The sequence below is a fragment of the Anser anser genome (genome assembly GCF_964211835.1).
Source record: "Anser anser genome assembly, chromosome: 3".
NCBI lineage: Eukaryota > Metazoa > Chordata > Aves > Anseriformes > Anatidae > Anser > Anser anser.
Window position 1 is genome coordinate 48,664,674 of NC_139722.1, and position 25,904 is coordinate 48,690,577.

A 25,904-nucleotide genomic window follows, 5' to 3' on the forward strand; every position below is an offset into this window, starting at 1 on the left:
AATGATTAGAGATATTTTATTTTTTACTAACAACATTGATCACCGTTTTTCCACGTGCATGTCCTTCCTCCAATTTCAGAAAGGCCTTGGGAACTTCAGAAAAAGGGAAGACTTGATCGATAACTGGTTGAATCTGCAGAATAAAGTGTCACTCCATTAGGAATAAAATAACATACCTGTAGCACATTCACACTTCAAAACTGTATAAAGAAAGGGGAAGGTTTCTCTATAGTATCTAGGGCAGAAGTTGTTTGATGTAGTCAGTAGCTTTTAACTTATTTCCCATGCCCCCCTCTCTGCCAAAGTTTTGAAACATCTTTAGTAGCACAGATCAGAGCCCCACCCTGGGACTCTGAAGTCACCATGCAAGGCTTTAAACTCGTATTTCTGTAATGGTTTTCTTGTTAAACCCAAGAATTTTCAAAGGGTCAGATGTTTTAAAGACACCTGTGAAGCTAGTGCCCATCTGCATCAGTACGTGCCTTGGTATCTTCAAAAGACCTGGCCACAAATTAAGTACAAAAAAAAAGTACACCAATGTTTATTGCTGAATCATTCAGATACACTTGAAAACTCAGCCACTGTGTACTCCAGTGGGCATAGATCATTAAGCCCAGCTTGCATCAATTGCTATTTTGGCATTAATTTTGTAGAGTAGCTTTCTGGATTGTTTTAGCACAATCTCTAATAATGAAGGTGAAACTACCATATTCGCTGTGCCCAGCGTTGACTAAGGAGCCAGAAAACCCTACCAGCATTTTCTTTAGATACCACAGTACGCCCGCAGAGGGAGAAGAAATCCCAGCTGCTGCTGAAGAATATTTGTCACTGCCAGTCCAAGAGAAGAGACTGTCATCACGTTCTGAGTCATCCTTCCAGAGGCAACGTAAGCCCTGTATACAGAACTGCCTCCCGTACATCCTCCCACAGCCCCTACCCACAGCTGGGTCTCTTACCTCGGACCCCCTAAGATCAGCCCAGCGCATGCTCTTGCTTCGATCCGCTGATCCTAATCCTCTTACCAGAGGAACACATTAATGCTAGATGGGTGTGCAGCTAGCTCTTCTGAGCACCCAGCACTCCCCTGGCTGTGCAACAAATGCAATCTAGTAGTTATCTATGCTCATAGTGCCTCCTGTCTGGTCATTTTCCTTGAAGTCCACTTACTGCACTAGAACAGCTGCTATTTTTGGTTATATAACGGTATTCCACAACAACAATCAACCTGTGATACTGCAATGCCTCCTAATTTGATTTCTAGGATTTTCCTTTTTATTCCATCAACACATGCATAGCAGTAATGTCCAACTTCACATGACAGAACAGTAGGAAGGAGTGAAGCCCTCCAAAGAAAAAGTCAGAATTAGCACCTGATTCCTGAAGGATGCAACTGTGCAAGTCTATTCACCTAGTGCCTCAAATCTGCCATGCTGCAGGGCACGAGGCTGGGAAGTTTCTTCCCCTTGTTCAGCCACACCACTCTCCACAGCCAGCCCGTTAACAAAGTGCACAGGAACAAGCAGCAGAGGAGCCAGAAAGATGCTGTTTAACGCTTGCTGTTGCTCAACTGGAGAATAAATGGGGGGGGGGGGGTTAAGTTCAAGACAAAATCCCGTTCAGGCAGCGTACAGCACAGAGTATGTCATCTACGCCTCAGCAGAGTCAGGGACAGGGCCCCCTGGCAGCAAAAACACTTGGATGAGATAATGTCTTTGGGTAAGCTGAGCATCTGAGTGAACGGCAGCTGCCGCTGCCGTGACAATCAGCAGGAGGCACGTGCTGCTCGGCAGGGACTGTTCGGAAGAAGACCGACCCTTCCCTTCATAACCTTGTGGAGCCGTGCACGAGTGCAGTGCCTGTACAAGCAGTTATTGTCACTGGCAGCTAACAAAGCCGCGCTTCACTTCAGAAAAAGAATCCAGGACCTCAGCCTACTGGGGCATGCACGCAGACGGCCCTTGCAGGGGGGGAGGCTTGGTTTCAGACACGTTCAGGAACTGAGGAAAAAGACACGACCATTCAACTTCAGTGTTCTGCTACCTGCAGTCATTTACTGTGGGCTGCAGCTTATAACCCAGAGAGCACTCTGCGTGCTAGGCAGAGGTCAGAGCACCACATCTGAAAAGTGGTGACACAGGGATTCAGAGGCACCCCGAATTCAGCCCAGCAGTTCAAAACACCGTGTGCACTGCAGCCACCAAACCCTGACAGCCCATCTGCTACGTTGATGTAACCCCTAGTGCCATTTAACCGCTGGCTGTAGGCAATGCTATAGAGAGACATGAATACTGAATTGATGATCCCGACAATCTAGAGCATTAAACATTTTATCTGGCTGGCTGCTCGGTCCCATTGTTTGAATAACCCTGAAAGGGCTGACCGTGTTGCAGTACAGTGATTCACTCAGCCTTTACCATAATCCCCTGACTAAGATAAAATTTCTTCCTGTGAGCAGACAAACAAGTAGGGAAGCGTCTGCTGTTTGTTGAATGTGCGATAAAAAATGGAGATTAAATGGATAATAAAAACACTGCCTATTTACAGCCACACATCAGTTCCTTGCCAGAGGACACCTATTTGGTCAGGGAAAAGGGATTAAACTAAAGTCTGGGAGAGAAAGGATTACACACACGCGCATTGAAATGTTTATCTGAAAACAGATTGGGACTGAAAGGTGTTTTCTTCCTCTTCATTCTCTCTGATGTAGAACATACTATAGGAATAAACCTTAGGTCTCTTGAAACAAACTCACGTGCTTCGAAAAACAGAGTAATTGCTGATGCTGATTAAGGCTATCCTACATAGACAACCAATGTGGTATCATACCCAATCCCCCTGTGAACACAGCAGGCTGCGAGCAGCCCTTGCAGGAGCCGACTGGTCAGCAGAAACGCTGCACCTAATGGCAAAGTCAAGCCCACCCTTGGAGGTCTCCATTTCTGTGCTAGCAAGGCCCCAGTTGGAATTAATTAGGAGGGGAAAAGCAACAAAGCATGAAGGGAATGACCAAGGCTTTGACCCTCGTTATTAACAAAGTTGCTCGTCAGTTTGGAGCTGCTTCCTGCCGCTGGAGGGAGACCTAGAGCCTTGAACTTAGAGGAGAGAAAAAACAACCCCCAGAGACCCACAGAGCAAGGTTAGCTCAGAAACAAAAAGACAGAAGTCCTCTGACTCCAAGGGCAATGACGGAGCATTGGCTCTTCCCCAGGTTTGTGAAGGGCAGCCTTGCTCAGCAGTGTGCCTCCCTCCAGCTGCTGTCCCCCAGCACACGAGCTGTGCCTTGGCATGGCTCCGGTCACGGCCTGGGCGATGCGCTCCACTGGACCTCAACATCCTCCAGGGCGTCCCTTAACGGAAAAGGCCAGCCTGACGTTTTGACTTAACTGAGCAGGAAGGTAAAGAAATTACCTTGCCCAAACGTGGTACATGAGCCAAGGCATGAACGCAAAGGCTGATAACCTGCTTTGGCCTTCACGGAGTCTCCCTTCAATGTCAATGAGAGACCTGAATCGTCACAAAGAGCAGCCCCTGTCCTGTAACTAAACATTTAGTTACCTGTGCAATACTTCATTGCCATCTCATGGAAAAAAATGCTGAGCTCTGCTTCTGACAGAAACTGCTGTTCCTGGCCTTTCTTCCCTTAGCTGAGCACGTCCTTCCCTAGCGTACTTTCAGTCCATGCTCTCTGGGTGTCAGCCCTACCCCTTGCTTCAGCCTTCCCTCCCACTAAAATGGTACACAGCGCGTATGCTGAGCTCCATACCGCTTGCCTTCATTAGGTTTTAGGGTCAACACTCGCTGATGACAAAGATCAAAGGAGGTTCCTATCTTCCGGACCAGCTGACTCTGGTCACAAGTTTTAGGAGCAGTTTTACATGGAGCCAGTGCTGGGTTTGACTACACTGCACTGTAGAGAACACCCACCTGCACCCATGAGCACATTAAGGACACTGGGCATATTTGCACAAATGCTTAACGGAAGTAAAAACGAGCCAACACAGTTGTCACAGGCACCCATAAAGAGAATGGTGGTGAGGTGGTGCAGAGACAAAAGTGGAAGGCTGGTGCCCTGGGGTCTACTCCCACAGCCATCTTACCAACAACTGTATTACCAAACTTTGTTAGTTTTTCAAGCCAAGGTTCTTTAATATCAAACATTTAACAGTAGCCCAGAGTAACTCTGAGTACCAACTACAAGTATTAAAATACCAGAAGATAAATCCTAGTTAAGCAGGCTATGGTTCAGAGTGTAGAAGAGGTTTAAAAACCTCTAGTCCCTTACCTGGCCCTGGCAACAGCTTCTCCAGAATGCAATAAAGAGCAGTAAGAACCTGGAACAAGCCCAGGAGGGCGGTGCTTGCCGGCTTAGTCCAAGTTTAAATCAGCAGAAGCGAGGAAGACAATTCTAGGTCTAGTTACTACTGAGCTGTGCTGAAAAACCATTAACTAAAGGAAAAATTAACTCTCTTCTGGAAACCCCAAGCACACACATTCATAGTAGGTGTCCTGCTAATTATGCTGATAATTAAACTGATCTGGGGCAACACCACCATATGAATGAGACAGTACAGATTTTAGTGCAGTTGTATGAAATATAGAAAGCCATTTTATGTATTTTACAGATTTTATAAAAATATTCCCTTATGAATCTCATTAGCCTCAGCAAATTAAACTCACAACAGACACGAGCTGTCTTCTTGACCCTGTATTTCACTGTTTTGCTGGGCACAGCTCCCTTCTGTGCTAGGAGATGAGAGCCCAGAACACCGGTACTCACTTTCTACAAAATATACAATTACATCAGGCTCAGACAGCACATTTGATTAAATACCAGGTATCAGCTGAATTTTTTCCAGACCTCCTCATGGTTTATGTGAGCTCACATACTCAAATGCTGTTTCTCCAGTTTGCAAGATTTCCATTAGTCTTCCTCACAGACATTTTGTGACATAATCACACTCCACCTTCAAAAAGAGTACGAGCAAGCCACATCATTTGTAGGCAGAGAAGCAGATGCGGTTTAATAAAAATCACTGTTTTTTGTTGGCCATAATTAAATGCAGATAGAGGCTGCTTTCTGAAGAGACAGGACTGAACAGAGCCTTTGGCAACCCCTCCTTGGTTATCAACTCTGGGCTCTAGCCAACAACCCACCCTGGCAAGCAAAAGCACTGCAACAAGAAAACACAAAATTAAAGAAAAAGCTACAAGCTTTGCAATTCAGCATGGAGAAGGATGCTCAGTGGAATGAGCGTGTACAGCACTGCACTGGAAGAGGCACAGCAGGGCCAAAGACCAGCAAGCGTCCTGTCCTTCAATCCACAAAAGCAGGCCGCTAAGTCACACATCTAGCCTCTGTAGCAAAAAGTATACACAGTATCACACCCATGTTACACAAGTTACAAGCAATTGCTTTCCTTATGTGTGCCTGTGCTGTAACATTGATTTGGAAAGGCAACAATACAGAGGGTGATCCTCTCTTGATCTGAGACTTCTTCCTTTAGCCTTCCTTCTTTGAAATCAGACTAACCCACACTCTGCCATGGTCCAGCAAGGACTTAACAACCTACTTTCCCCTTACTACACTCATGAGTCTCTTGAGCCTGCCTTCCTCCACCAAGCTTTACAAAAGGCAAAGTAAGCGCTCAATTAAAAGTTACAGGTTTTCTACCAATTTCTGTAGTTAGATGAGGTTGATATATCTTCACCAGGGACTAAATGGCACAACTTCAGAAAGGAGCAAGAAGTTAAGCAGCAAAAATCGAGACTGTCAATGTCAAACCCACAACACTAATCACAAATGCATCAAACTAATCCCTAACAAGCCTTTCAGTGACAACGCTGCCAGCAGAGACCAGTGACAATGCTTCAGCGGATGGCATGCCAGCAAATCTACGTCCTGAACCAAAGACTCTATTGATTTCAGCTGTCTTGAGCTGAGAACCTCGCAATTTGTAAGGAATGCTCTGCCATGGGAAGAGATCCCCAGCTCCTGACATTCATTTCATCAATTGATTTGGTGGACCCCATGTTAAGCGAATCCTTACTGGCTTGTAATTAACTGGCTGAGTTTAACCCACAGAAGAGACATCTCAACAGATATAAAAGTAGCCAGTATCTCTAAAATTGACGAGAAAATATTTGATTTTCTGCGCGCCCGCTGCCATTGCAACAGCTTCCTGGCCCATCAGTCTCACAACAGTCTCTTGGCAAGATGTTATGCTGCAAGGCAGAGAAAACAGCTCATAAGCTGAAAATGGTTTTACCATCCTCAGAACTGAGCTGATGTGCAGGTAAATTACAAAAAAGAAAATGATGCTTCTTCTTTGCCCTACCAGCTCATCAAATTCTTTCCTTCTGCTCCCCATTTAAAAAAGGCTGCTCAAAGAACTCTTCCTCATAGCTGGCATTTTGCAAATCTCTTGCTCCTTATTGCAAAAATCACCTGTGTGAAACCCAAGTACCTTCAAACAGAATACCCCCTTTGTGCCTGTTCTTCAGCCTTTGTGCCTATTCTGAAGGACACGGATTCCTTTTGCTTTCACAAAGGAAGATGATGGAACACATCAGAACTAAAAATCTGCGTTGGTGCAAGAGGACTAAAGAAAGAGAATGTGACAGATAACTGCAGCTGCTTCAGGGGTATGCTCTTCAAAGCCTCACGTACTATAACATCATCTCTCTACACCATCAGCTCTTTGCAATTTCCTTCATTTAAATCCTCCCTCATGATTTATGCTGTCCTGAAAAATGCCTCTCTTTCAGAAGCTCTCCTATTCAGACATCACACAATCCCAAAATTAAGATATTTGTAACAGAAGAAAGGAAAATTCACTGAAATTTCAACATAACCAAATCTGCAATACTCAAGTCTGTACTCACTCAAAACTAGGTCCCACTACATGAGCTCACTTTGTTGGCTTTCCCAAGTCTTCTTGCTACATTCTAACAGTTTATTTATTTTTTTTCCCCCTAAAATCCTCATTTATTTTACTCCAATTCAAACACAAAGATTTATTCATCACGTAGTTACAGGAAATTATGGTATGCTCCTTCCAACATCTCTCACCTCTCCTTTTTCCAAATACCTGCTCTTCTGGAGGGATGATCTGTCCATTTAAGAAAACTCTTGTGTCTTGACAATAAAACTCGGTCTTGCTAACATGTGTGTAAATGGAACACATCTGGGAGATACGAGACTGTTGACAACACGGGTGTTTACAATATTTTACAAAATTGAGGAAAATACTGGCAGAGCAATGACTATGCAGATAAACAGCCTGACATTATGACCTGTTCTAGCAGACCCAGAATAATAATTAAAAAAAAAAAACACAAGCAAACATCTTTATCCTCATGATCATCTTACAACAAAAAGTACATCAGGACATTCATGTATGTATGACGTACATTTTAAAAGGCATTACAATTCACCTGTCCAGATTATTAGGCAGACGAACACTGATTAAGCCCTATCTCTATTGCATAAACAGGTGTTTTCCAAGAGGCTTTCACGGGCATATTCTGCATTTCTGTTTTGCATACAAGCTAGGAGCTGAACACAAAACAAGTTGTGACTGGCTAAGAATCAGGACAAGTGGTAAGAACGAAGACAAGGACATTTCTGTTTCTTAGTCAATTATAATTTAGTGTGTGTTTGGGTGAGATCATAGGATGAGAAGCATCTTTCAGGGCTTCTTTCTAGACTATGGAATAAGGCCTTAGGCACTGCTCAAAGCGCAATGGAGAATTGTGTAAAACTAACCACAATCAACTTCACCACAGCTTATTTGCTGCTATAGCCTCTGTTTATGAGCAGGCAACTTTTTATGAAACACAGACTCTCCTCTGGCAGTATCAGCAGCACCCCAGTCACAACAGAGGGATAGGAGTGGCTGAATTCAGGATTTTCACTCTGACCAGCAGTGCTGGGAGGGAAATAGAAGCAAACAGGTCATAAAAGTATGACAGAAATGTATTTGCTGTTGTATGAAATTTGGGAACATAATGCATAGAGAAAAGGGAAATCAAAACTCAAAGTGTCTTCAAGAGTGCTAGATTTTTCTAAATACGCACAGCCCTTGAGCACAAGCTGGCCTGGCAGTTCACATACTGGAATTCCTAGCTGTCAGGGCAGACTCCACTTCCTCCTCTACTTAGGCACCACATAAAAAGATTACCAGCAATTGCCCATATTCTCTGCTCTAGAGATTTTGCCAACATGAAATCCTCCAGAAGAGAACGCTGCCAGGACCGACACCACCACACGTTCCAAGGAACAGGTGATAAAGTGCTCACACACACACAGTTTGTACAAAGCTCATAAACCTGAAAAGATCAGAAAAGCACTAATCTGTCTGCCACTTCATGCCTCTCCCCCAAGTCCACTACTCTGAGATGCCCCCAAACCTTACCAACACTCCCAAGGTTTCAGGTGCTGAATCACCACAAACATTATACTCTGAATCACTGGGATATTTCAACACCACTTTGCCAACACAGCTATGACCTGAAATACCCTAAATATTCTCATTCTGCACACATCAAGCGCAAGGCTCCTGATCATCCAGCCTAGGGAACTTTGCATATGCAGATATATGCACAGTCATGCTCATCCTGACCAAAAGGACCAAATGAGGCCTCTAAGAGAGTTTAATTTTCAACAGTTCATGCTAAATGACTCCCATTGGCACTAAACCCAATCATTGGACATTCTTTCCTTGTAACTTCCTGTGTTTTTAAAAAGGATAAGATGGAGGAGAAGGCAGAACACCCTTAGGGATTATAAATATCTAAATTCATTGCTGAAGGCAGAAATTAGAAACTGGAACAAATCAATTGTTAACTAGTTTTCTTCACTGTGACTCACAACATTTTATTCCTCAACTGTGAATTACACCATTTTTGAGTCAAAGCAGTACCTCTCTCAGCACAAAACCACAAATAACTGACATACCTTTCCTGAATCAACTAGTTCTGCTATTTCATCCAAACTCGGGCCACTTGGCATAAAAAATGCCCACCGATAATGGACTCCTTTAAGGAGGTGCTGCAAGAAAAATCACAAAGACATTTTAAAAATCATGAGAAGAAACAGAAGTGGGAACTAGAAGTAAGGACAGCAGCACTACAGAAACAACCTAAGGAAAAAAAAAGAAAAAACACACAAATTATTTGCTAGTGTCTGAAAAAAAACATGTTACCTAAGCATATGGATTAAATGTACAGACAGAGATGTTGTATTACCACAATAGGATCAGGGTGAATTTTGTTTCCAATTGCACAAGTCAGCTAGTTGAGAAAAACAACGACCTTGTCTCCACAGCTAGAAATAGCATTATTTCTTACGTAACAGAGAAACGGTGCTCTATGTTCATGCACATTCAGAAAGTGGTTGAAATAAACCCTCCAATACCACCTCAGTGCCAGTGATTAAATGTTCCTCCATCACATCTGCCAAAGCCACCACCATCTGACGACAGATGGCAGCTCACGTGAAAAGCATTTTAGGAAGATCACACGAGCCCAAGTCAAGAGCACTTCCTCTGAGAAAGTTGTTACACGTGTAAGAGTCTTCAGCTACCAAAGAGAGTTGATTTTTAATAAATGGCATACAATGCTCCTCCGTCATGGAAACATGCAAAATGATAAATTATATTGTAGGATTTCTTTCCAGGCTTTTCATTTTATTTTTGAGCTTTCCTTTGAAAATATTGGTTCTGGACCTAGAATCTCATTCAACCGTTCCATCACAGGAAAACCATGGCAACAGCTTGAAAAGCATTCATTTGGAGAGCAAGTACACATGTTGAGAGAAGAAAGGGAAAAGTTCTAAAAAGCCTCGCTGAACTGGCCACTGGGAGAATGTTTTAAACTAGAAAAATCAATATCACCATCCAGACACATGAACATGAAAGAGATGAAAGACTTTTTAGCCACCCTCAACCACTTTTATTACTGGCTGGTGCTGGAATAGGATGAAGAGAATCAGTCATGGAACAATGTTTGAGAGAAACCCTGACCAGCCTAAAGCAAGTAGCAAAATCCCTCCCTCACTTCAATGAGGCAGGGATTTGTTCTGTTTACTATAAAACACTGGCTGTCAGCGGGACTCACTGGGAGGCCATATGGAAAAGGCTACAATGAAAAGCACAACAAGGAGTCAGAACTTCAAAGCACCCCAAACTACCACATATACCAATCAGTACCATCCCAAATATTTTTTTTTGGTGCAAGAAAGAAGGAAAGAATAAAAATGCACCTGTAGTTTAAAGATATATGAGGAAAATAAGGTAGATGCCTCCAGATGAACCACCTCACTAGAATCCAAGCCACAAAGGAAGCCGTGAGGACACAACAAAACATTCAAGTACGTAGGAGTTTGTCAAATACCTTTACAGTTTTGGAACCAATCGTGGCTCCTGTTTGCAACATGCCATCAGCTACTCCAAGTTTGTCCATGTTGATCAAGAAAGGTGTCACTAAGGTAACATATGTTGCTCCCGACCATTTCTTCAGGAGATCGAGAGCCCACTTCTCAGTGGATCCACCGACATTATCTAGGATGAAATCGAATCTGTAGACACGTAAAGAACAGGCTTAAAATCATGATATGGGGAAAATAATCATGATTAAAATAAGGCATATCAGAAATTGGATGTTACATTTCTACTTGTCATTGCAATACATTAAAACAATCTGCCCACAAGACAGTAGCAAGAAAGTCTCAAGACTTCAACTAAATGCCAGTTTTACTGTAGAAAGGGAGTTAAAATTGCAGGTTATTGCCCATTCACTGCACAGCAGATACAGGCTATTTAGATAATTAAACTGCCCTTCAACTCCAAAAAGCAGACTTTTAGATGCACAGATGCCCTCCTTCTAAAGCCCTCTAGAGCTTTTTCTCCCTTCATCCCTCCCGCTGAGACCACTGGAACAGGCTTGAGGTCTGGTCCTACCATTCAGTGATACGCTGTGTGCATCTAAACACTTGTCTGGACTCCTGCCCTGACCGGGAACATCTCCTGTTCGTGCTGCCTTCACATGGAAGTCAGTTGCGGTGGCCAAAGTTACATAAAAAAATTAATCAACTGACATTTTGTCTCCACTAACAGCTCTCTTCTCTGCATCTACCTGTTTGAAGTGGAACCTAACAATGCAAACCTAACAAACCTTCTCTTAACAGAACAGGTATACGCAGCCTCTGGCAACAAGCCACAGTTTTAACATTCATTCTCATCTATCCCAGCACGCGAACCTGTAAAGGCTGAATACGGCGACTGGGAACTATGCACCTATTCTGTTAGGTGCACAGCTCATTCTCATCCGTAAATGCCCAGCAACCTCCAGGTTGGACTAGAAACACATCGTGTGTACACATATATCTCGTTTAACTAACCCACAAACATGAGGAAAAATCCTTTATGCAAATAAATGGAAAAGTTCTTATCTCTGGAAAGATTCCTGCCTGTCTTCCAGGGGTGTGATTTCATGTTATTGTTCAGTCAACCTGACAGCTGTCCACAAAAGAGCAATTAAACCAGGGAAAACTAATGCCCCAGAAAAAAAGCAGCTTGCCATGGAGCCTGAAGAGTCAGTACAACTGAAAGGTTGTAGGCCCATCCCCGACAGTACACGTGACCGATGGCCTTGGCTGTACTGTAAAACTGCACCCTGATAAAGTGCTGTTCATAGCTCCTAAAAGCGGTTGCTAGATTGGGTGTTCAGCATTTAAGATGTTGACTAGCACAATTTAGCACTGCTTGCAAACTGCTAAGTTCATTTTTGCATGTTCTGCCCGAACAGACAGTGCCAATATCCCCACGATTGATCTCAGGCCTGCCAACAATCACACTGTAGATAAAGGGCACAGGCCTTCTCAGCACAGTTATTACTGAGATTCTTTCATAGATTGAACAACTTCTATTTCTCCTCCCAAATTAATTCCATCTAGCTAAAAACAGCAACGCAAGTACCGTGTTCGAATAAAATCCACAGCAGACTACGTTTAAACAGATGTAAAGATTACGAAAGCAAAAAAAAAAGCTTCAGTTCTAGAGAAACCCCCCAGCTACTTTAAACTTAACTGTTGTGACAAGATAAATGCGATTATTCATCAGAGGCAGCTGTACTCAACGTTACAAGGGAGAAATTTACTCCCAGTTATGTAGCGCAGTGGCTAGAGGACTTCAGGCAAGTCACTTAACTGCTTTATGACACAGTTCTTCCCTGTACAAGATCAATTTTGCTATTTACTAACATCACACAGGATTCCTGAGACTTGTTTTAATTTATTCAAGCGTTTTAAGTGCTCCAAGATCCTAGAATGGAAACTGACAGAACTGTTCAAATCACAGTCTTTGAAGAGAAGCATGCGAAAGTGTGAGCTTGCCTCCACAATCCCAATTAACTGGCTTAATCTTACAATGAAATCTGTGCCTGCAATACCCACTTGGCAAATTACATTTGAAAAGGCCTGGGATAAATTTGCTTTAGAAAGTAAGGCTTTAGAAACAGAGAAAAAAAAATAGAAAAGAGGGAGTCCTGATAGACTGGAGCCAAGAAATCAAAAGGCAGAAAGACTAACCGCCAGTTCCTTCATCTCAGTATTAAGCAATGCAAACACGTACAAGGGCAATGTTTTAAGTTGCTCTTCCAAATTTCCAGATTTGTAATCAATCACATCATCTGCTCCAAGCTTTTTCATCAGTGTGCTAGCATCGTGAGAACAAACCGCTGTCACGTGAGCACCCCAGGCCTTCACTAGCTAAAAACAAGAAGGAAAAAAAGAGTGAAAAGTATAGAATTTAGTGAAACAATGAAACAACTTACAAAGACAAAATCTCATTATATTTGTATAGTAAGTGAGTAGTTTTAATAGGGAGTGGGGGGACTGTTCCGACACGGGGTGACTTCTCACGTGGTTAGAATTTATCGATATTTAAGGCACTTTTAAGGAGTGAGGAGCTGGTGTGGGCGAGGAGGGTGGGGTTTTTTATTTCACTTGAAAATACTAGGTCTCAGAATAAGTAAGACTTCAAATAAAATACTCAGTTTGCATTTTGAATCTGATAACTCAGTCAATAACTCTTAGTATACAGTTATATAGCTAACAATCTATAACACTGTCAGCAGATCAACCACTGTAGGGATTAAAACATTTCATCTTTGTACCTGCTCATTAAGTATTCCATACCTCTATCTCACTGTAAATAAATAAAATTTTAATAGTAAGAAATAGTCATCTCTGATTTACCACAGGGAGGATGTCAGGTTATCTCCTACTCACGAAGTTAAAGCAGAGTAAGGACTTTTGCTAGGCATTTATCTCTTCTGTAATTCTCATTTTCGTTCACAGTAATCATTTTTTTTTTATTTACTCTGGATTAATTACATAGTTTAACCAGCATTAATCAGGTACAAATCACAAGTAGTCAGTGGTTGGTTGGCCTTTTTCTACTGCCACTTGCTTCATCATGGATCAGGCAAATAGCATACTGCTAAAAATTCTCTTATGAGCCTCTTCAAACCATTTTGCTTATGGTCCAGTAACACAGAACACAGTGATGCAATCACACAACCCACACTTTTTCCATATTCTCAAGAGGAAGATGTTTGCACGTGATGACACCACTCAGAATCAAAACCCCCCAGTTAAATGAGCATGAAAAGAGGATGTCCCACAGTTAATGGATCAATACAACACTATGTTGGCTCTCCAAAGTTCAGGACTACTGGAATGAAGGAACGCAAAAAGGCAGGAGGGCAAAGAGCAAGGGAACACTAATCTAAGCCATTATGTACAGTGCACATAAAAGCCTCATGCCCCTTACATCGTCTGACCACCCACAACAGCTACACATACTAAGATATTACGGAAAATCACAACTGCAATCATCTACATTCTCCATCGTTTTTCTCCTCATACATCAAGTTTCTTTCATATTTATGGAGCAGAGCTGACTGAAAGATAATGAAAACAGGCTACATAGTTCAAGTTTCACAAATCAAGAGATTTCCTTTTCCTGAACTGTGAAGTGCAATCTTTCACTGCCTACACTCACAACGCCTTTCTTTGAAACTCCCTGCTTCCTATTTTAAACTAATACAATATAACAAAGGGAAAGGAATAAATTTCAAGATATTTCACTTTTGGAGATCTGACAGATCAGTCGGTAGCTTGGTATTTCATTTTTCCTTCCCTCAATTCCCTTCTGTTAGATTTTGTTTGTATTGAATAGTTTGAAGATGCACCCTGTGCATCCTGTGCTCTATTACCTGTACAGCAAATGTACCGACTCCTCCTGAAGCTCCTAATATCAACACTCTGTAAGAGAAAATTAAAATTTATTACATAGTTCAAATATTTGGCATAGTAACTACATATTCTAATGCTTCCTATTCACCTCCAAGATTACTCTAAGGAAAAGAATATATTTTTCATTCAAAAAGATGGTATTTTTCATTCAGTATTATTTCACAGTGAACTCTTCAGATACCTAGTAGTGTGACTTAACGTCTCTGATCTTGTTTCCTGTGCCATCAGCATTACCTCAGCCCAGCCAAAGAGACCTCCTCATATATGCTTTCCACTCAATTCAGGCAGTGGAGCTGTCAGCAGTAACATTTATCACCATAAAACCCTGTCCCCATCCACACTTTCCCAAAAATAATTCCTTAGCTTAGAACAAAGTCAGTAAGAATGTTTCCATCTGCCAGACTCCACTGACATATTTCCTAAATAAGAAAAAAAAAAAGATTTGCTAACATTTTACATAAATTGATGTTATCTAACAGAAAAACTGGTTTAGTATCCTATTATTTAGAGGGACTGGGGACTTCAGAATATATGGAAAATAATTTTCCAGTATCACTGAATATTTATCTAGAAGAAAGACAAAATATAGTGAAGAAGCTCCATAAACAAGTTCTATTAAATTGTCTGTCTTTTTCTTCAGATAAAGGCAGTAGAATTTTTCTAGTTCAGTACACCTCAACACGACACTGTAAAATGCCTATTTGTTTTAATAGGTACACAAGCAAGAAAATAAAGCATTTATTACCAAGGTATTATCCAGCTAGAGTTCCTTTTAACCGAACATACTATCCAAAATTTCATAAATAAGAATGTAACTTTAGGGGTGTGAGAAACTTACTGTTAGCAGTCTAATCACTGCTCAAAAATTTCATTAACATTTTAATTTATAAACTAAACTTCAGAAAGAGAATTAGTAAGGAAGCCTCGCGGATGACGCTACAGTGCTTCAACTTTGGACCCATTTGCTAATTCCAGAACAAAAGAAACATCCAAGATGCAGTCTTGGCATAGGACTGCGAAGCATCATGTTGCTCAGAACTTCAGTTTGCCAGAAAAATTTCAGTACCTTCAAAAGCTGGTGATGTTCCTGTTTTAAATCTCACTGTGCTGGATGTTGAGGGAAATTGCTTTTACAGTCAAAATTGCGCTATACAATCTGGAGTTTCAGTTTACAAAAATTCTTTGAAGTAACCTAAGAGACTTGGCTTTGGTAACAATACCCACTCTAAAAGGGATACTCTTTTGTAACTCATCAGATTCTGTTCTCTAGTTCACTGATCCAAACTGCAAAATTCAGATTACGAATTTGAAACCACAATGCCTACCACTTTAAAATCTGTCAGAATGTACTTATGCTCAGAACCATGCTTCTAACAACAGATGTCTGAAGCAACATTTATGTTCAGATTATCCTTGAAAAGACCTAGGGATGCTACACAGGACAGTCACAGTTAACTTCTTACAAACAAAACAAACAAAACTTGTTAAACTGTGTTTCCAAAGCTCTAATTTCAAAACATACACTCTGCTCAAGGATTTACATAGCAAGAATAGTTACAGTTGTGTGGAGCTGCTTGGCTACAACTTCAATACACACGCTTGAGATTCCTGAGGTAGAAATCTGGTCCAGATTTGTTTTTTTCCTACGTTACATGGGCTATTTCCTACCAAAATTTCTAATTATTAAAACTCCCTCAAACATAGTGACTTTAAGAAAGCTCTTTACTTCTGAGACCAACTGTGCCTACACCCCACAGAGCAATCTAGCACCCCCCAGGCCAAGTGGCAAGTGACTGCCACCCACACTGCTCACAGGTCACCTGCAGGAGACCGTCAGCACACTCCACAGCACTTGCCCTGGGCTGCGCGTGCGCTGCTGTGGCTGTCACACATCTGCATGCAGGGATTTTTTCAGTTCAAAAGCCCTTGTAAAAACAGGAGTTCGTGTGCCACAGCTCAACAGCTGAATGTTTTTACAGTGCTGGGGACAAGGCATTCTGTTTGGCATAACTTAAGGACGTGTGGAAGTGTTTGAAGGTGCAGGAGCTGTTACAATGTAAAATCAAGTTCCATTCGGTTAGGCCAACAAAATCTCCCTAACAGTTAATCTTGTATTAAGAAGCATTTACCCTATCAAGAAATATTACAACCTACACTCACTTGGTACTTCTCAACAGATAAAATGATGAAATAACAAAAAGCCTTTGAAAAAAAAAAACCACATTTTCTTGGAGTATTATATTATTCATTTTTTCACTGTAAAAATATAAACTGGGAGTGTAACTTTAATAGTTTAGAGAAGCAGAATCCTAATGTATCTCTTCCCACCATACTCACACGTATGAAATGTTGACTCTGTATTTTAGATAAAGACTCGTGTTTCATATCAAAACAAAGTTTTCCAGGACTTCTCAAATTGTCAGGTTTGTTTTTATCATGCTTTCTGCACACAAGATTTAGCAGCTATTGCTGACAAGTGTATCTCCTTTCTACTGAAACAGGGCTCTCACACACATGAGAAGCTCTCCAGGTTGTTATCCACAGAGAACTTCAAAACAACAGAGTCATTCTGAACATTTTGGGTAACAAGCACATGCACTTTTACCTTGTGCAAGAATATTTACATATATCACAGCGATTTAAGATAAAAGTTATAGAGAAATGACTATAGCTGCAGTGAAGCAGGAGACATAACGAACAACGTGAGCACACTTCAGGTAATTTGTAAAAACCTGTAAGAGTTTGTGAAAGCATGTGCAGATGCAGAAGGTAATCCTGACAGACCAAAATACAATCAGTGTTGAACTGATAACAAGTATTTCTAGCTAGCCCACCCTTCCACCTTAAAGAGGCAAAGAAAACAATACACACCAATAGAAAAACTTGCTGGTTTTAAGATGTCTTAACACTGCAATAAAGTATCAGTGAAGGAGCTTTCATCAAGGAATACAGCTGCTCTTTCAATATAAGACACACTCTTGTGTGCATAAACACCCTTCTACATAGCTATTTACATACACCTACAGGAGACAAAAAGACCAACATAAAATTACTTATGTAGGTAACTTCTTACTAATATGTTCAATTATTTTGAGAAATTAAGAAACATGATGTAAATTCTTGCCTTCTAAGATTACTCTCTTGCAAGATTAATTAATATAAAGTTCATGAAATACATTTCTGCATAGCTGCTTTACTGCATTATATGTATTTTCCTACAAGAAACTTTTCAGGGAAAAAAAAACGTCATGTAAGTCATTCTCTGCTGCTTTCACAACTCAAAAATTCTAGATGAGAAACACCATAATTTTATAAGTACATAAAAATGTTTTTGCTGACAGAATGTTTAAATACCGGGAACATAAAAGTAAATGTTAAGGGTAAAGACGTGATGTAAATGAAGTTTGCATTTCACTTTGAACAATCAAAATGCTTATCTGAAGATTGGAAAGATACTTTAAACAAGGTTAGCCTACCAACGTTAACTCTATTTACATATGAAAGATAAAATAATCTAAATACTTAAGAAATAAAAAGGGAGATGGTACATTCAGAATTTTATCACTAGCTCAAGTTAATTTCAGTGATGTCTCTGAAATTGTTTCAAATTTTGCCATTTATTTTCTCAAAACATTGCTTATCTGTAGACCAAACGATCATTTTATATTTTCACGATGAAATTTACTGTGATATATGAACATCCCCTCCCTCCATTACTTTCCAAAGAGGTGGGTGAAGAATTTCAGTAAGTCTAGTATCCTTGTGTTGCATTACAATAGTAACACCCAAGATAAAAGGTCAGGTAACTAGACTCCTACTGCCCAATTACTCTTTTATGACTTAATTTTTTGATGCAGCATGGCTGTTTTAATGATTATTTTTCAGTTTCAGTACTTTTACTTTTGCCCTTCTTTCCGTTCAGAACATTTTGCTATCTATTTACACAAACGTCTGAAGGCCAAGATAGCAGCAAACTTCCCTTATCAGGAGAAAAATGGTACCTGCTCCAATTTTTCAACGCATTTTTCTTCTGCTCCTTCATCTGCCATTGTCAGATTAACAGGCTGATAAACAAAGCCAATTTCTTCTACTCGGCTGCTAGCCTTGCCTGTTTCCCCCCCTCTTCTACCTTCTTGACCTCATTTAAAGTTCTGTCCCACAGGTCAAATGAGACCCAGTCACCTGCTTTTTTCTAAAAATCTGAAAAAAGTCTGCCCCAAACGGTTCTTGCGTGTAGGAACTGAGCAACTGAGTGAACCGCACTGCGACTGAGAAGGCCTTTTGCATTATTTTGGGATAGCTGTCCTAGCAAGCAGAAAGGCAAAGTCCTGGTACATTCCTAAAGATACCATCCTTAAATTCTCTGTATAGTCATAAACAGTTCATGTACATTAGGCTACTTGTACAAAGTCACTACACAGGGGAAGCGAGGCTGCACCACCAAATGACTAATAAAATTCACTTAGGCTCCACATCCGAATCTCCCTCTACAGTAGCCCCTTCCCTAGCATTTGCGCAGACTGACCCTAGCATCTTCAGGCCATCTGATCTTTGTGGATGTCACGGCATAACAGTGTTCATCACTGCCAGACACGTCTTACGAGCTGCTAATCAGTATAAAAACGAAACATTAAGTTTTAGCACCGGAACCAGTTACTTACCTCTTCCCACTACAATTACTTTGGTTCAGTCCTCCGACTTTGTTAATGGCCGACCATGCTGTAAGACCTACATATGGTAAGGAGGCAGCTTCTGTGTGACTGAGACATTTTGGCTTAAAAGACACCTGAAATAAAATCAACCTTATCTAAGTCACCCAGTAGATCCTGTGTGACACTGAAATATTTAAACAAGCTTTACTGAATTGCAGATCATGTATTCCACGTTTTCAACTATCTTGAAGATTCAAAACTAGCAGGAATCAAGATCAATCCAAGCATTAAGAAACAGTTACTTATGCAGCAAAGGAAAAAAAAGAAAAGAACACCGGTGTTCACAGTTTGGGCTTTTTGTCTGTTAGCCACATTTTTGGAGGTTTACCTCATTTGCACTAGCTACCACAAACTCTGAGAGAGTGCCTTGTTTCCACGGTGGAATTGCTGCCCATACCTAAAAACAAACAGAAAAAGAACAATCAACTTTTGAGACTTAGCAAAAGATTATACCTATATCGAAAAGTTTTATTCATTAAAGAAATCTTTTTTTTTTCTCCAATTTGCAGAATGTCTTCACTGTTGCTTATCAGATGCCAGTTTAGCTTACTCTTTAAACAAAAAACATCAAAAGAGCAAGTCAAGAAAGGATTGCTGAGTTATGTAAGTAAACTATACTGTGTATAAAATACACTTTTTCAAAAAAAAACAAACACATGAACTACTTCCATGGCAGAAAAGCGTGGGGGGGGGGGGGGGGGGGGGGTGGAATGCAGAATTTGCTATAATAAAACTGGTGAAAGGTGAACAACTGGTAGAGGTGAAAGCAAGTAATACCAGTATTTGTGTGGGAACTAAGGAAGTGGTTCTTCAGAGTTCCTATCTTTACTAATTAAATTAATCAAGAAAAAAAAAAGAAAAAAAAAAAAGACTCCTTCCTCTTAGAATTCCAACTTCAGTTAAAAAAAAAAAAAAATTGAAGCCACACCTTGAGTGCACCTAGAAATATTTAAATTCCTCTCTTTCTTCCACTGAAACCGACCAAAAATTAAAAATCAGAAGGGAAATTAGCTTGCAGAAGCAAGTCAGGGAAAAGTGATGTTTTTGAGAGAAGGAATTTAGGAAGAAAGCATTCTAAAAATTTATTGCAAGACAACCCTCATTCAGAGTGCAACAACATAAGAAAATAATTTTCATAAGAGGGAAATGAAAGCTAAACAGCTCATGGTATATTTTAACTATATGCTTGTAGTAAACATCACCTCATCTCCAGGTTTGAAATAAGACACACTTAGTCCACATTCCATGACAACACCAGAGACATCTCGACCAAGTGTTAGTGGAAATTCAGTTTCTGTGCTTTTGATTTTCAGGGGATCCCGCTTCATATTTAATGCAGTTGCACCATAACCACCTAAAAAACATGAAATTAATTCAGTAACTGGACAATTCAGTTTAGAAGGCATTGCCTGTACATAATATGCCTCATTTTCAGTACACTCTTTTATGATTTAAGCATGTACAAAATATTCAGTATTTTTACAGATTTTACTAATAAAGAGCAAACCTCAATTATGGCCTATTTGCTCTCCCCCCATGAAGAGCACACAGTACATGCTAGAACACAAATCACCATATAACAATTTAATAAACTGTTGTCATGATTTAATCACTGCAAACAAAATGGCTTTCTGTTATAAAAATATTTAATATGCAGTAACAGTCAGAAATTCTAAAAATTCTGCTGGACATGCTCCATTTTCCAACAACATCATGTAGCTTGGAATCCAAAAGAACTCCAAACTTTCAATTCACCTTTTCAAGTAGAGTACTGTAAACAAAGCAACATAAACACCACTGTAAAATTTAAGGAACATATACTAAGATGAGTAATCTTCACTTCTGCTGAGTATGCAATAGCTAAATGCTGTGGTGTCCAGAAACTACGCATCCAGTAACTCTTCTCAGCCTTAAACAAATAAAAATGAAAAAAATCTGCATTTGGGCATGTATGTCCTTTCAAGTTATTTGGAAAAGTCTGCCTACGTGACCTATTGTGCTAGAAAGTGTTTTAATACTGAAATGAAAAGAAACGGGTTCAAAAGCTGACACCTGTGAAGCAGGATGAAAATGTAGTCTCTTCCAAATAATTTAAATTGAACTCAAAATACCAGTTGCATCCCAGTAGCTCACGTGGGTCACAACTGGAATCCTCAGATAGCAAACATCACATAATGAAAACTACAATTATATAGGATTTCTTAAAATTCATTTCTTAAAGACCCAAAACACACATTACAGCTCTATCAAGGGGCTTCCTGCAGGCATCTCTGCACGTGCTGCCGAGTCTAATTTAATCCGCAGGATCCCTTCTCAGCAGGAAGCACAAGGTCTTCTGCACTGCAACCTTCCTGTAATTTGAAGCCTGAAACTAAGGAAAAATCTGACGAAACGTGTCAAGTACAAATTCACCCACAACTACGGGCTTCCTGGATACGTTCACGGTGGGTACTCAGATGCCAACTGAGGATGACGGGAAGAGGCAACGTGGTTTGGGTTAGCTCACCCACACTGAGGTGCTTTTGACCTTCAGCCTCGCTGATCCCAAAGAGAGGGGAAACTGGGAGCCTCCCAGAGGAGGCCCTGTGCCTCCACGGAGAGGCCACCGCCTGCTAACGCCCCGGTGGCGGGGGAGAAGGCCAGGAAACCAGTCGCACCGTGACGATGCCCCTGGGAAGCAGAGGGCGCTGCCTGGGGAGCTTCATTTCGGCGACACGCGAGGGCATTTTACCTCACGGCCCCGCCGAAGCTGCACCGCAGCAGCGCGGGCAGGGCCCCCGGGGCCCCGTCCCCGTCACTTACTTCTCATGCTAAGGTCTATGGGGTTCAGGCTGGCGGCGTGCACCTGAACAACGACTTCGTTGGGGAACTGGATGGCGGGGAAGGCCATCTCCCTGGTGAAGCGCAGCACCTCGTTGCGGCCGTAGCGGTCGATGACCCAGGAGGGCATGGCGGACCGCGACCGCGGAGAGCAGCCGAAGCCGCGCACCGGCGCCCGCCCGCCCGTTCCCCGCAGTGCCCCCCGCGCCAGCATGGCCGGGAGCCGCCCCATCCTCCCCGGGGTCTCGGTCCCGGTCCCGGTCCCGGTCCCGCTCCCTACCCCCGACCCCGTCCCGGTCCCCGCCCGGGAGCCGGCCCCGCCGCCCTCCTCCCTCGCCCCGGCAGCGCCCGCGCCCAATGCGCGGCCGGCGCCTCGCTGGCCCCGCCAATGGCGCCGCTGCGGGCTGCCACAAGATGGCGGCGCCCAGGCGGCGGCGGCCGCGGCGCTGAGCTGGAGGAGGGGTGGTCGCGGGGAGTGGGGCCGATATGCTGCGAGCTTCCCTCCGCCAGGTGAGCGGCCCGGGGAGGTCGTGGTGATAATAATAACGATAACGACGATGGTGGTTGGGAGGTGTTTTAGCAACCCGGCACGCCGAGCCCGGGTCGGGCAGCGCGCAGCTGAAAAGGGCGAATATCCTTTCAGGTTTCGGCAGCGCTGAAGGAAGGACAGGTCACTCCGACGGAGCTTTGCCAGAGGTGCCTCTCTCTCATCAAAAGCACCAAGCTGCTTAATGCCTACATAACTGTAGCAGAAGAAACCGCCCTGAAGCAGGCTGAAGAGTCGGAGAAAAGATACCGAAGAGGTACGTTGGCTTGTTTACAGCTGGTACAACTCTTTAAAAAGGTCTTGTGGGGGAGCTCACCGTGGTAGATAAAGTGATTTTTCTTTCCAACGCAGGTGTTTATGCAGCTTGTTTGACTGTTAGGGGACGGGTTGCAGCTGAGGTTTCTGTGGGTGTTTGTAGGGGTGTATGCTTGGCACCCAGTAGCACGTTCAGTTCAAAAACCAAAGGTGAGACCTGCTCCAAAGCAGGCAGGTTAGCTCAAAGGCAGGTGTTGCAGGTTAAATATGCTCTGTAGTTATCAGGCAGCACTGCCACTGGTTGCCTTTCCTTTCAGAAGTTTGGTTTAGATTGGTAGCCAGTGATTACTATGAGCAGGCACGTGCAGTGGTCTTCTGTAGGCCTGGTGTAGTCCTTTTGTAGGACCGAGGTAGACAAACATCCACCTAAGCCTGGCAGATTTTAAATTAAAAAAGCAAATGAAAGGAAAGCAGCTTTAATGTCAGTTGTTGTAAGTAAACAGAAGTTATAAGTTGTTGTCAGTAAACAGAACAGCATTAAATCCTGTTATCCACAGCATTTAGAGGCAGACGTGCCACGCTGACCATCCTCATTTTCCTTTGCCTTTCCTGAAAGATAGAAAAGGGAACTTTTCACCTGATAGGGTACTTTTTTTTTTTTTTTCCTGACTGACACTTGTTATCCCCTGACAGCTTAAGAAAATTGCCAGCCAGGAAGTTTAGCTTCCTAGTATTTTTTTTTTCCTGCATGGTGGATAATTAATCACTTAGGGAAAACTTTCTCTGCTTCAGGATTTATTTATTTTTTGTTAAATCTACTGTGTATGTCAGGTAGGCAGAACTTTTGGCTCCCTGCCTAGGGATGGAGTAGATTTAGAGGGCACCTAAGGCTGGAATAAGCATTGTGTGGTCACTTTTGAAGAAGTAAACATTTAAACATTCCTTTGAGTTAGCTAACCTATCCAAAAGCAGCTGCCTGCAGGCATAGAAACATTTGCAGAGCTGTGTTCTGCAGGGACAGGTCTAGTCTGGGCAGGCATAATTCTTAATAGTAGTTTTAGATGATGGGTCTTGAAAATGTAATAGACAACCATCAAATGCTAAGTGGATATCATTCTTCCAAAAAACACCAGGAGTGACACGTAAAATAAATTGTAAGTGATGAGACAACTATGCATGTAGCACAGTGATTTAATCTCTGTTTTCTTTGCATTAATTCCTAATGCAGGTCAGCCACTTGGTGTTTTAGATGGAATTCCTGTTGCAGTAAAGGACAACTTTAATACCGCTGGCATTGAGACAACATGTGCATCAAACATGCTAAAAGGTACAGTAGAGCTTTTAAAGTAGAATTGGATCTCATTTCAGAGCTCTAGCTCTTCTCCTTACAGGTTTAATAGAGTCTTCCAGAGATATAAATATTTAAAAAAAAAAAAAAAGGCAGAATTGATTTCAGAAAATGTGTTTATCTGATTTCTTCTGCCAAGATAATCTAGTATTAGACATATCTTTTTTCTTGTGTATTATCTCCTTTCATATCGTTCCATTGCTATTAACAATGCAATGTTTATTCTAGGCCATATATTAAAATGGAATTATTCTATAGCTCACACTTTGCTTCGTGTTGCTTTTAGATTTACAGAAGAGCAGTCAGTACTTTTTGCTGCTACTGTGTCTAGCGAAATGCAGACAATTTTTTTGTTCTATTTATAATTGTTGACTTACATAGTGTTTTCATGTTGCTGAAGGAACAGTAGATAGTAACATTTTTTTCTCTACATTCCTGACTTATAAACGTGTTCTGTAAGACTTCAATTTTTTGAAATTTCCTAAGCTTGTTGTTAGGTTTAGCACCCATGAAAATTTTGAAGGTACTCTAATGTTTCCATAGTAAAAAGAAAAGTAGAAAACATTTCTTATATCAGCTTTATTCTGCACATAGTAAAACTGGCAAGTTTTGAGGAAGATAGGATTAGCTCAAGTAAATCAAAAGTCTGTTACTTTTTTTTTTTTAAGCAGAAGAAACAAAATATGACATTGCCATTTAAATAGTGTTATATTACCTGAGATGCTTTTCCTTAAGCATATTCTCAGACCCTTTGTGGCTGATTGTAGTGTCGTGGCTGAGAGTATCAGGAGTGGTGATGTCCTTGTTCCATTTGAGTGTGGGGTGGAAAAATCCCTGTCACTATTCGCAAAAGGAATTGGTTGCTACCCAGGATTTCATGTAAGTGACACAATTCTCATAGTAGTTTATATAAGGTCAAAGTGCTTAAGGGTACACATTTGTTCACAGGATAGTCAGTATTTCAGCTTGTGGTTAACCATATGCATCTATATCTCATGATAATGGGAATAATTCAAGATAGATTAACACTCATCTGTAAAGAGCTATTTCTCATTTCTCCTCCTTTTAGACAGCTCCTGCAAATTGCCTGAATGCAGTAATTCAGCTAACCTTGTGGTAACTCATTTGTGTGAAGTCTAAGCTCAACAATGTAGAAATGTATAATCCAGAATTACTGGATGATAAATTGTGGAAGAATAAAGACACTGGAGACAAAACAGTAGATGGTTTATTTTGGCTAAATTTTGAGAATTACTGATATTGTCTTGAAGCAAAATTTGGGACTGTTGACAATTCTTATACACTAATAATGGCAAGGTTGAAGTATTCAGAGGAGTAGCTATTTTTAAAAATCAACCATATATCACCAATCTCTCCCTTAACTGTTCTGATTGTTTTCAGGTTATATTCCTCCTTACAATGCTACAGTCGTTCAGAAACTACAGGATCAGGGAGCTGTGCTTTTAGGAAAAACAAACCTAGACGAATTTGCAATGGGGTGAGTGATGTTTATTATTTTCAACATGTGGTTTCACATCATCTTTTCTGATCCATCTGTAGTCCTTAAACTCTTCTTTATATCAGGTTAGAAAATGCTGAATGCTTATCTGCAAAAAGTGTTTAGAGTTCCATGGATTTCTCAAATGTTTCACGAACTTTTATACTGTTGTGTAAATGATATAAATGTCGATTTTTATGAATGTAATGTTCAGTTGTGGCTGTGTTTGAGAGGAAGGAAGTGGCACAGCCTTAGCAGAAGGCCACAGACAAGTGGACTTCCAGATCCACTAGTGTGTTGTTAGAATTGGTTACTACACCAGCTATTTGTTGCCTTTTTCTCATTCTTTACTGGTGGTTTCTGTCCTTAGCTAATCATCAGTGTGCCCATGATGGCAGTTACTGGCT

The 25,904-nt window shown here is 41.4% G+C and overlaps 2 protein-coding genes and 1 long non-coding RNA gene across 5 annotated transcripts in view; 1 reads left to right on the forward strand and 2 right to left on the reverse strand.

Moving 5' to 3' along the window:
• Positions 1-22,097, reverse strand: RTN4IP1 (reticulon 4 interacting protein 1). Of its 2 annotated transcripts, none has more exons than XM_083830168.1 (9): positions 21,832-22,097; positions 20,232-20,383; positions 19,358-19,426; positions 18,979-19,103; positions 14,278-14,326; positions 12,630-12,766; positions 10,393-10,576; positions 8,957-9,049; positions 1-133 (listed from the first exon to the last, which is right to left on the reverse strand). In XM_083830168.1, exons 1-9 carry the CDS (start codon positions 22,079-22,081, stop codon positions 17-19), a joined length of 1,176 nt encoding a protein of 391 aa, XP_083686294.1. In that variant the 5' UTR covers positions 22,082-22,097; the 3' UTR covers positions 1-16. The 2 variants fall into 2 exon arrangements, with proteins under 2 accessions (XP_083686294.1, XP_083686295.1); XM_083830169.1 differs by lacking the exon at positions 21,832-22,097 and adding an exon at positions 21,446-21,463.
• The window catches only part of QRSL1 (glutaminyl-tRNA amidotransferase subunit QRSL1), a 14,074-nt gene continuing 9,487 nt past the window's right edge, over positions 21,318-25,904 (forward strand). Inside the window, exons 1-4 of one of the 2 annotated variants that reach the window (XM_083830167.1) lie at positions 21,318-21,473; positions 22,493-22,652; positions 23,880-23,978; positions 25,401-25,497. In XM_083830167.1, coding sequence (XP_083686293.1) covers positions 23,969-23,978; positions 25,401-25,497 — 107 coding nt within the window. In that variant the 5' untranslated portion in view covers positions 21,318-21,473; positions 22,493-22,652; positions 23,880-23,968. Of the gene's footprint in view, positions 21,474-22,201; positions 22,360-22,492; positions 22,653-23,879; positions 23,979-25,400; positions 25,498-25,904 lie in introns of those variants that run through there. The other variant, XM_083830166.1, reaches the window with a different exon arrangement.
• The window catches only part of LOC310897046, a 24,437-nt gene continuing 21,210 nt past the window's right edge, over positions 22,678-25,904 (reverse strand). The window contains exon 3 of the long non-coding RNA XR_014582014.1: positions 22,678-23,260. This is a non-coding gene — a long non-coding RNA (uncharacterized lncRNA). The remainder of the gene's footprint in view (positions 23,261-25,904) is intronic.

What these genes read in the sequence shown, in the direction of transcription:
- RTN4IP1 (XM_083830168.1), bottom strand. Translation starts at nt 22,081, where the DNA reads ATGGGGCGGCTCCCGGCCATGCTGGCGCGGGGGGCACTGCGGGGAACG. An exon ending in ATTTCAAACCTGGAGATGAG is followed by an intron (nt 19,427 to 20,231) that starts GTGATGTTTACT and finishes GTTTGTTTTTAG; the next exon opens with GTATGGGCAGCAATTCCACC. An exon ending in AACTAGTTGATTCAGGAAAG is followed by an intron (nt 134 to 8,956) that starts GTATGTCAGTTA and finishes TTTATTCTGCAG; the next exon opens with ATTCAACCAGTTATCGATCA.